At 37.3% G+C, this 11,667-nt stretch overlaps 1 protein-coding gene across 1 annotated transcript in view; it reads right to left on the minus strand.

The window, feature by feature from the left end:
- robo2 (roundabout 2) overlaps positions 1-7,415 on the minus strand; it is a 44,691-nt gene extending 37,276 nt beyond the window's left edge. The window contains 1 exon segment of the mRNA XM_068294561.1: positions 6,731-7,415. Within this exon segment, the coding sequence (XP_068150662.1) occupies positions 6,731-7,034 (304 nt within the window). The 5' untranslated portion in view covers positions 7,035-7,415.
- Between the last annotated feature and the right edge of the window lie 4,252 nt (positions 7,416-11,667).

The following is an 11,667-nucleotide window of genomic DNA, read 5'->3' on the forward strand; positions in this document are numbered from 1 at the left end:
TTAATTGTTGATGCAATTTTTAATTAATTTTCCTCTCTTTTCTCTTGTTTCTCAAACACTTGAAGAAAAATTGTTTTGTAACTTTGTGTTAAATACCTTCATCAGATTCATCAGACTTTCCTTTGCAAACTATTCAATATAAAGAACATATACGATTTCAGTATTGATAAGACAGTATCTTTGTTGAGTACTCCTGATTAATCATTTGTATTATCTTCAATTAAAAGCCGCTGGATAATAATTAAATATATCACTTGTTGTTCTCAGAAACATTTTTTCTTTAAGTGTAATTAAGAAATTCAAATTCTTCGAGTTGGCAGTTCAATTAGTAGACTTCATCTTTTTCTAGGCCCCTTTGGGCCGATGACTGGCAAAATCCCTGAAACGATTTCGTAGAATTTGAATTCATTCAAAAGAACCCGCCGCCATTTGCATTCGAAAAATTGTTATTTCCCACAAAAGGTGCGTCACCAAATCAAATATTTACTCCCCGAGACTCTACCTATGTAGGATGGTTGGTTGGTTGGATGGATGAGTGCGTGGGTGCCTCACCCGGAGTCTCTAACCCAGTTCTAAATTTTGATTGCAATGTTGGTTTATTTTTTCCCTCACTCTCCCTCTCCTTTTGTTTTTGTGTAAACAATTCTGTAATTTGAGACTAAAGTAAAACGAGAAAACCAAATGCAGGCCTCGACGTTCCTCTTCAAATGTAAATAATGCTAAAAACAGAGACAGAAATATATATGTATATATATATTTAGAGAGAAAATGCCAAGGCGACAAGTTGAGGCCTTATCTTAAATGCATGCCCCTTGTAAAGAGTAGTAAAGAGAGATAGACCGAGAGAAAGAGAGAGATAGAAAGTGTCGCCGGCACTCTCAAGTGATTGGCATATCGCATTTCCCCATTTGCTCAGGCAAAAGTGCAATAAATTATATGAAAATGGATGGAGAAAAAGAAGGAAAAACTTAAGTTGAGTTTCTTGCCTGACAAGTTGTTTCTAACGCATTTGGATTGGTTCTGCCGCTGCTGCTGCTGCTGAGGCCTATATCAACCAAATAAGTGAGTGAAATAGGCAACATACTCCAAAACTAAATTAATTTTATGACAAACTTGTTAAATGGCTAAAAAGCTACCATCGAGAAATGGTGGGAAAGACGGCAGATCGAAAAATGTTTTTAGCTATCTGAATTGGGTGATGGCTAAAGTGTTGAGATCATATGTAATAGCTACTTAGATAGAGAGAGAGAAAATGAACAGATTATGGAGAAAGCAAAGTGAACCACATAACAATTTCTTTTCAAAGAAAATCGTAATAAAACTCTTTGCAGTCACATTCAACAATTATTTTGAAAGAAAATTCTAATTTTTAAGACTAGTTTGTTGATCGAGTTGAAAATTTATGGCATTTAATGTTAGAGTCTCTTCCTTATCAATATTCTGCTATAGTTTTTCAAGAGAATTAATAGAACTAGTTTCTGAAATGAAGTTTATGGGCATTGAAAATTGAATTGGATATTCATATTACTTGAATCGTTCCCAACATCATCGAATTTCCATGAGCAATAACTAATTGCTAAAGGTTTATGGCAAATGCAATGCCACTGCCATATCAATATCAAGTTGTATTTCGTTGTTATTGCTGTTGTTGTTGTTTCTGCTTCTCTCTTTAGCATATTTTAGAGTCTTATCAGGCCAATGGCAGCAAATGAGTCTGAGTCTGGTTGAGACTTGGTGCTGGAGCAACTGGCTGTCAGTTGGCAACATGTTGCCCCGTAGACCCGCCGTTCGTTGTAGGTTTGGGTTGACAGTCATTTAGATTTATGGCTGATTGTCTGTGTGGCAAGCCAAAAGCAACAGCAGCGCCTTTTTATAGCAACAGGCTTGTAGCTTTGTTGTTGCTTTTCCCTTATTTGCACGCAGCCGCAGTCCAATTTTTGCATGTTGTTGTACGCAGGTGAGTACAACAGAGACAGAGACAATGATGGAGCGAGAGGGGGATAGAGTGGGCCAATGCAGGGGCAAAACCAAAACAAACTTGTTTAGCAACATTGACCAATTTGCATGTGTCGCACTCGACGACGACAACGACAACTGCAACAACTGCAACTGCAACAGCAACAGGAACGTGGCTCCAGGTCTGATATTAGATATCCGAAATGCGATAATAGTTATATGCGCCTGCATGCAGAGAAAGAGTCGGTTTTATTGATTTAAATGCCGCCTCATCTGAAGGCATTTTGGCCACAAAACTGTTAAGTTTATTGCCATCATTCTCCTCTTCACTCTTAGTCGCTTAGATTAAGATTAAGCCGTTTGTCAACTTGTCATAATTGCAGACCACGAAAAAAGGGAAAAAAAAAAAAAACGCGGCGCCCGTCGCGATCGGCTTGTTAGCAAATTATAAACTTTTCCGCGACGACGACGGCGACGCCAACGATGACTCAAGGCAATTCTGTGAAAATTTTTCATAATTTTTCTCTTGCGCTGGCGCGTAGGCTGAAATACCAAAAAGAAAAAACCGAGAAAAAATAAACGTGAAAAAAATCCCAAAATCTTGACGACTGCCGGCGGCAAACAACGGCGACGACGACAACGACAACAACTAGCAACTTGTAGCTCCAATCCCAACTTCAACTTCATCAAGTGCAAATATGCAAATCTCTCTGGTCAGAGCTGGTTTTTCCTTTTCATTTCTTTGCCTTCCACGAAGGAAATGATGACAAAGACAAACCTCCTTGGTCGTTTCGCTTGGGTTGCTTATAATTAAAGATAAATTAACTTTTTGCCGTCCTCCAAAAAAAAAAAAAAAGGGGCGGAATGACACGCATGAAAATGATGATGCGATCAGTGACTAACTAAGTAAAAACAAATGAACTAATGCCACAACAATGATACTAAAAATAATCAAAAAAAAAAACAAAAGTTGTTCAGATATTATTTTTCCTAAAGTAAAAACAGAATTCTGACAAAAGGATATTAGTTTATGTTGTCAGGGAAACTTAACTAAAAGGAAATGCTAAAAAAAAATATAGTAAAGTCTGACCTATAATAAAAATAAGGATAATCGAAAAAACTACTGACTTAATCATTCATTTTAAACAATTTTTTTTTTTGTTTTTTAGAAAGCATTTCTAATGCCGACTTAAGTCCATTTTCACAAAAATTCATACTTCGCTTTAAGTTTTCGTTTTGATCCTTTCAAATTCTTTCCCACATTGCAAAGAACTGTAAATTTTGCATCCCTAAACCATTTCAAATGCAATTTGCAAACCTTTTCTCACCCATTCACCCATCACCAACATCATTATGATGTTTCTCAACTGCAGTTTACTATATATATATAGAGTTTTTTTTTTTTTGGATTTCGTTGCTTGAAGCGCAAAAACCCAGTAACGCCTTCTCTCATTGCCAATTGCATTGGATTGCATGCAAAAATGTGGGCAACTGCAACAACATGGCATAACTGCAACATTTTCGGCTGCAAGTTTGCATTTTAAGCGGCTGCCAGGCTTAATTTTCCTTTATTTTTTAATATCACAAGACGAGAGAGCGACTACAAAAATAAAAGGAAAAAAACTGAGTGGAAAACCCACGGCTATATAAAGTACAGCTACACACACACACACACACACACACACACACACATACACACATTCGCAATGGGGCTGTTGGCGTGTGGCGACCACGTCAAGATTTTCAAGCCGGTCCCCCGGCTCCAGGAAGCAAACAAAGAAGAAGAAGAAGAAGAAGGAGAAGGAGACTTGGCGTATTTGCGTAGGCAAAACTTAGTTCGTTGTTCTTGTTGTTGTCTTGTCTGACTCGCCTTTCAGATTCTTGACTTGTCTTGACTTCACTTGGCTGTTGTTTTTAATAATTAATTATTGTTTAGTTGGAAAATAGTCAGCAAACTAACATAGTCAGATACCAAATAGCTCAACGACTTGCCATAGATAGTTGTAATTAGAAAATTGTTTTCCCAAGGAGGCATGGCAATAATAATAACAACAACAACAACATCAACCATAACAACTACAACACTTGACAGCCTTTTGGCAGATATTTTGATGGAACCTCTAATGTTAGCCGCTAGCTTGCCAAAAAAAAACCAAAAACCTTCTTAAACCAAGTGCAATCATGTGATTGAAGAAATAATATGTTAGCCATAGAGTACCCAGCACTTGACTCCATTTCCCAGAAAGAAAGTAACCCGCTACTTAGCCCAATTTTTTTGTATAATGCACTCAAGTGAGAGAGACAGACAGAGAGGAAAGGATGGGATGGGGGGAGGAAAAATCTCCGGTTGCTTGGAAAATTACACAAAAGCCAAAAGGCAAAAGACCAAGCACAAAATGAGCTGCAGCAATTGTAACACTTTTTTTCTATACCCTCAACCCTCTCACCATTTTTTTGTTTTTCTTTCTTGCATCCTAAACTAGGCAATATAAAAAATTGTTTCATGAAAAGTCCCCCGAGACAAAATGCACGCCAAAAAAACTTCCCTTTCTCTCCATCTCTCTCTCTGGCTCTCTCTGTGTATCTTTGCCTTCCCTCTCTTATTTTATGCAACTCGTTTGGTATTGCGGAAAATTGCAGCCAAAGCTGGGAAAAATGCTCCCCAGAGTCACATTACAGGCAAAGTCAGCTCTTAGCTCTCAGTTCAGTTCAGTTCTGTAGCTTTTTCGTTGTCAACCCTGGGCAATAATTTTTATGACCCGCTTTGATTCTCAAGCTGAGCAGAATTGACCCACACAGTAGTACCACCCAGAAATTGGTCATACACAAACACACACACACACACACCCACCCCTTACCCCCGCCCACTCTCTGCCGTGTGCCACTGAAGATAATTTTATACAATTTATTATCATCGTCGCGTGCAACACTTGCCACAGCTTCGAATGTTGTGTGTGTGTGTGTTGCGTGTTAAATGTTTTCACGTGGCGCACATGAAACATTTTCTGAAAATCCCCGTCCGAAATCGGTTATAGACTATATTGCGTGTTGTCTCTCTTAACCCCCCTTGTCGCCCCTTCCTGAACAACCATTCTCCAGCTTATCAGGCGCTTGCATTAAAAAGCGTTTAATAAGCATTAGATTACAACATATATATAAGCACATAAAGTGAGTGAATGGTGGCGGGTCAAGGGGCTGATGCCTGTTATTGGTATTATCTCTCATCCAATTTAATGCCTGGCAGTTGCAAGTCAATCAGCTTAAGAATTTTTCCAAAAAAATTAAAAAATGGTAGCCATGAAATGGCCGAACATCATATTTGGTATCTCTATTTTTAACCAGTTTCTGGAAAAACCAACCACAAACTTAAGACTTATGTCCATGTGATTACATAGAGACCGCAAAAACCACAAAAAGAATCGTAGATCTTACTTCATTTTGATGCTTTATTGTAATTGCAATACAGTGTAAAGGAAACTCATTTTCGATTGAACAAAAACAAGAAAATGTAAACGTGCAAAGTCATAAATTTAAAGTGTCCCCTAATCAAGAAAGGTCGAAAAGGACGAGTCCAGGGGTTCCGAATACATTTGCCTGCATTGAGACAACCTTTTTGCACTACAAATTCTAGGAAATCTTGGAACAAAGGTAAACACATCAATGTCAAGAGTTTGTTATGGATCAAATTTCTAACTTTTAGACACATAACTGTTCAAATATCTTCTATTTGTATTAGGGACGTTTTTGAACTACAAATTTATATCAATTTTTATATAGGGTTAAGGTAATTTGATCTGAGTAAAGTTTACATACATTAATATGAAAGAAATCCGTGTCTAGAATTTCAGCAAAGTAACAATAAACCATAAATGAGAATCATTTGCTAAGTTTGATACTAAACTGATCGATCAATTGAATGTGATGCAAATCATTTTCGAAATTTCATTAACTTCATAAAGAATATATCCGTCTATATTTCCCAAATAAATTGGATTATGTTGTAGATATCAACTTCAACTAATACTCCAATTTTTATCTTAGCATCTGCTTCATAAAGGGTTTTAGACAGAAGGCATCCCTTCTCTTGTCTATTCTTTGTTTAGATCCCAACTACTGATTACTTTCCACTCCATTCAAATACGAATACCAACAAAATCATAATTTCAAAGTTAATTTGTGTATGAACCAAATAAAAGTTGAATTTTTAGCTTGTGAAAACTTTGTCCACATGTGTGAATAGACAAAGAGACACAGAGTCAGATAGATTCAACAAAAAAAAAACAACGAGAAACAAATAGACAGACTGTGAATGAATCGCATGAATAATGCCCTATGAATATAGTCGATGTCGTTGCCTATAAAGCGGCATTAAAATCCATTAGCGAACGTCGCCAACATAAATAAAAACCGCAGTGCCTTAATTTTTTTCTTCCCCCGTGTGTTTGTCTCTATGTCTGTGTGTCTGTTGTTGCAACTGCAGCAACCAAATTGTTGGCCAGTCCAAAAATAGCCGAAATACGTAAATGGAAACAAATGACGCTAATAAATAAAATAGTCAGAGGTTAGAGGGAGCAATGAAGGAAACGTTAGCAAAGATCCAAAGACTCTAAAAAGCCATATTTCCACAAAGGATTTGTTTTGGTCATTAGCGAGAGAGAATATTATGTAGAGGGAGGGAGGAACAGAAGGAAATAGTTTGTCATAATTTTTTGTTGCCCTTCAAATGGTTGGCATCTGTTTTGGAGTTAGCTGGTGCCTTCCTGACACTACTTACCCTTGAGCGCTGAAACTTGTGTTAATCCATTTAATCCCAATCCTCCGTCGCATAGGAACAGCAGGAGCAAGAGCCACTGCATCCCAAAATGGGATGGCAGCAGCATCTTTGGTTTGATTATTTTTAGATGCCTTAGTGGCGGCGACGTTGGGGCGACATTTTGATTGTTTCTATGTTGTCGACGTTTGATCTCGCTGTTGGTATTTTTAATCTTGTATGCGTTAGATAAATGCTGAGGTGGATGCCGCTGCTGCTGCTGCTGCTTCTGATGCTGCCTTGTGGCACGCATTTCACATAAATGCATTTTGTCAAAAGTTTTCTTTGTATCTATCCTCAGGCTTTCACTCTCTGTGCTCGAACACTCTGTTAATTTAATTGCCCGCAATCTTTCTTGGCACCAGCGAGACACCTTCTTTCAAAATAGACTTGCACTCATTTTATTCGGGGTTTCTGATTTTCACAGATTTTTGTGTAAACAACGATTTTGATATTTCATAAAATTCTTAATTTAATCATATAATAAATATCAATCCATGGCGCCGGTAACCAGACACAGACGCACGACCACGACCACGACGTAGACGACGATGAGCTAAACACCCACAATCCACGACGGAGACGACGACGACGATGCTCACGTTCGACCGACGGATGACGACGACGAGAACGACGGGACTCAATACCAAAGAACCATGCGAACCGTTTGGCTAACGAAAATCAACTGACGGCCGCGCGGCCGGTTTGGTTTCGTGGTGGGTGTTTCGTTTCCTCGTTTCATTACCATTTCGTTTCTCTGCTGACGCTTGTTGCATGCTGTGGATTGTATCTGTATCTTTTGTTTACATGCAACAACACACGGCAACTGCTTCGTTTCGGGGTTTGTTTTGTTTCGCTCGAGTTCCATCGTTTCCACTTGGCCTAGGTTCGTTGTCCATAATGTTGAGATACATATCTAAAGCGAAAGATACACTTTTTGTGGCTGTAAAAACCATAACATTTGTTTGTAGATACATTTTGAATACGAACTATGTTTTTACTTTACTTTATTGAAAAGATTGGGGATTGAATGAGTCGAATTTCGCTTTGAATATATGGCATATATATGGCACTTATTTCTATTGCAAATTGTCAACTTAAGTGTACAATCTTTTCAAGGATAATAATTCGTTTCATTCATTTGATTTTATTTTTATCAAATTTCTGACCCCAGAATAACCTTCAACTGCATAATCAATGCAAAGTGCATCGACAAATATATCTTCCCATTCCATTTATCATTCGTGTGAACATTATTTTCCATTAGACTATCGATATTTCTTACAATTTCGACACTTTTTCAACTCTTCAATCGTACAAATTACATTCCTTTGTACTCCTTTAGTGTTCTACATTCCTTTTTTCCCCCTTCATCTGCATTTCTTTGGATAATCTTTTCAGTTCATGTAGTCAGCTCATTGTTAAGTATGCTCTCCACTCGCTATCTCTTTTACTCTTTCCCTTTGTCGTTCTTTTAGAACAGACGACCATTTGCTATCTAATCTTTTCGAGTGCCCTCACTCACTCTCCAGCTGTTAGCTCATCTATTTCCAAACTGCAATAAACGACCCCAAAGACATGGACAGAGACTGACAAAAAGTTCTGAAAAACCCAAACCATTTTCTCGGACGTACATTTCACAACCCACGGGAAAAAAAATAAGAACAACAAGTAGAAAATCAAGGCACAATAAGATACACTGAGACCCCATTCCGGTCAGCAAAGATATCACGTTGGAGGCGTCGTCATCGTCGTCGTGGTCGTCGTCTGCCGTTAGAAGCCGCTAATGAATTTCGTAAAATCAATTGAATGGCCAAACGATGGACGATATTGTATTAATTTATCAAAAGTGCATATCCAAAAAGCCTTTATTTTTTTTCTATATATAAATCGCTGCCTAATTTCCCAACGTTTGTTAAATAATCAATAACTTTTCTCCAGGTAGATCCCCTCTCCATCTCCATCTCTCTCACTCTGCCTTGGCCTATCCCAGTGTGTCGAGTGTGAAGACTGTTCATTAATGCAGGGCAAAGTCGTCACCGTTGTAGCCCTAGCCGTAGTCATCAAAAGATACAGATACATTTACTCTTGGAAGTGTAAAATAAAGGTGTGTGTATGGGCCGTAGGAGAATTGTGCGTGCATTGATGTTAGGGCAGGTGTTGGAACCTTTAACAATATGCATTGTATGTCTCTTTCTCTCTCCCGTTGGAAAGAAAGGTCAAAGTGCATACAATGCATATTGTGAGCCCTGCAGTTCCTTGCTGGGTTCACCTTTGATGTCGCTTTGAGATGCAGGTAGAAATTGAATTTCAAGGCAGGTAAAACATATTTCAAATGCTGATAATTGGCCAATTTACAACCACGAAGAGAAGTCTGTTGCCAGTTTTTAAGAAATTTGACAACGTGGCATTGGATTTACTTTAAATATAAATCGTCTAAGGATAGAGGATAGTTTATTCGAATATTTAAGAAACTTGGCAACAATGCACAGACACAGTTTTGTCTAGGGCAAAATATTTACATAGCCTTAGAGGCATGTAAATGTTTATGTTCTTCACTTCTCTTCTGTCTGTCTGTCTGTATGTCTGTTTGTCTGCCTGTCTGTCATGTGTTTTGCCTTAAGCCTTGTTAATGACATGTAAGTTGCGTCTCAATTGCGGATTTGTAGCTCAGCAAGCAACAAAATGAAATGACAATTTTTGTTTTCTTGGCTTGCCAAACAGCAACAGCAACAGCAACAGAAGAAAGCAAAGTTCATTGGAGATTTACAATTTTGTATTTCATTTTATTTTTCTCATTTTTTGTTGTTGTTGTTGTCTTGTAATTAATTTATTCTTCTGTTTCCTGCAACTCTTCAACAAATTACGTACGTGTACATTCAAGATAATTGAAATTAGCGTCTGTGACAGCATGATTACCTTTTGAGACAAGTCTTGTGGTCGTCGGGGTCGGGGTGGTGGGAGGGTTGTCAAATCTTTGCCAAACCACAAATCTTTCTCGTTTTCTGTGTTCAGTTTTAGGTGTTTTGCTTTTGTTTTTAGCCACGCATGCAACTGAAAGTCTTGGCAAACGCCCACTCAAAGCCAAACCCCAATTGAGTGGGCTCCTTGGACAGAATTGACTTGGTCTGAGTCTTTGGTCTTCGTCTTGGTCTTGGCTTTTGGCTCTGGTCTCATCCGCACGCACTTGGATGATTGTGACTTGAGTTTCGTTTCGGTTAACATTTGGGCCTTTTCCTCCATCTGAGGCACGAGTTTCTTTACTTTACATTCATATGTACATACATACGTACATTTGTGGATATGGATATGATAATGAGCAGGAAATGAGTTGAGTGTGAAATTTATAGGCAGGAGTGTTCCTTTATTTTGTTTTGTTTTTGGGTTTTGCTTTTTGTCTATGGCCCAAACCAACCCCTTCTTCAAACATAAGTAATGTTTGTAATTAAAAGTTTTTGGTGTTTCCAACCAAATGATACATGGGAAAATTATGTTTATGCTTCTTTGATAGATGTCAAAATAAAATTTATCAATTAAAATATATACACTCAGATCCATTATCTTAGATTTGTATACATTAGTTTTTTTAAAGGTATATTACTATTAAAAGCGGTATGGAAATCATATCTAAATTGACATTTCCGATATGTGATTTAGATCTGATCTTTCTGAGTTAGTTATCTATTACTTACTCCTGAACAATTTCAGTAAAAGCTTGTCTATTGCCTTCAATTTACAAAGTTTTTCACAACTTTGGAGTTTTTCCATTCAGGGGCTTAGAAACCTAAGGCCATAGTCGATAATTCACAGGCCTGGAACTGTCTAGGAATCATTTTGAATTTCGGGCCGACTAAATATATATATTTATTTATGATGCATGTCTAAAGTCTTTGTAAGAATTAGCTCTTAAGATAAAATTAACTTTAGGAAATGGCAAACTAGAGAGCTTATCACATTTTCAAAGAACTTGTCAAACAATGTCATCCTTGCTTGACATTCTTCTTTTTTAATCTATGTATGAGGAAATTGCATATAAACAAAGATTGACTGAGCTTTTCGGTTTTGTTTTTCCTTGTAAATGGTTTTTGATTTGATCTGAAAATACCGAATAGAAATACATATATTCAAACATCTGTATTTATTACGCATTTTCAATTAGAAATTCCAACAAAAAACAAATATGTAAGCTAGTCATTTCATAGGAAAAACAATGCTCAAAACATTCACTCCTCCCCTCCCTCTGGCACACAACGATGTGTGTGTGTGAGTGTGTGTGTGTCGATCGAGCTGCGCAATAGCAAACAAATAATAAACAAACAAACAAACATTTTTATATGTTTGTATGTAAAACAGAAAGCAACTGAATATTTCGTCATATGTACAAATGTCACACAATTGAAATATGTAATTAATTATACCCATTCATATATACATAGATATAGGCAGCAGCCAACATCAGCATTTTGGCCGCCCGCTGCTTATTGTGTGCTACCAAAAATTCGATAGAAATCTACAAAACTATTTGCCACACAGAGTGAGACTTATAGTTCGAGTCAGAGTCAGCCAGACCGTTGGAACAGTGGTCTGAAAACGGTTTGGATGGAGAAAAATTAGAGATTACTTTTTTATTATACCCTTGCAGAGGGTATTATAAAATTGGTCAGATGTTTGTAACGCACAGAAGGAGACGGTTTGGATGGAGAAAAATTAGAGATTACTTTTTTATTGTGTTTAAAAATGCTTTACATAGATAATGAATAAACACAATATCGAATTTTGAGAAATAAATGTAAAAATATGTAAGTAGGATATATGTAGGATAAAAATCAAGTCAATTCACGATTGCTTCGTCATTTTAAAACCCAGAAATGTCCTAATTCAAGTTTCACTGTCAAGTGTTT

This window comes from Drosophila tropicalis, unplaced genomic scaffold, assembly GCF_018151085.1.
Source record: "Drosophila tropicalis isolate 14030-0801.00 unplaced genomic scaffold, ASM1815108v1 contig_845, whole genome shotgun sequence".
In the NCBI taxonomy this organism is placed as follows: domain Eukaryota; kingdom Metazoa; phylum Arthropoda; class Insecta; order Diptera; family Drosophilidae; genus Drosophila; species Drosophila tropicalis.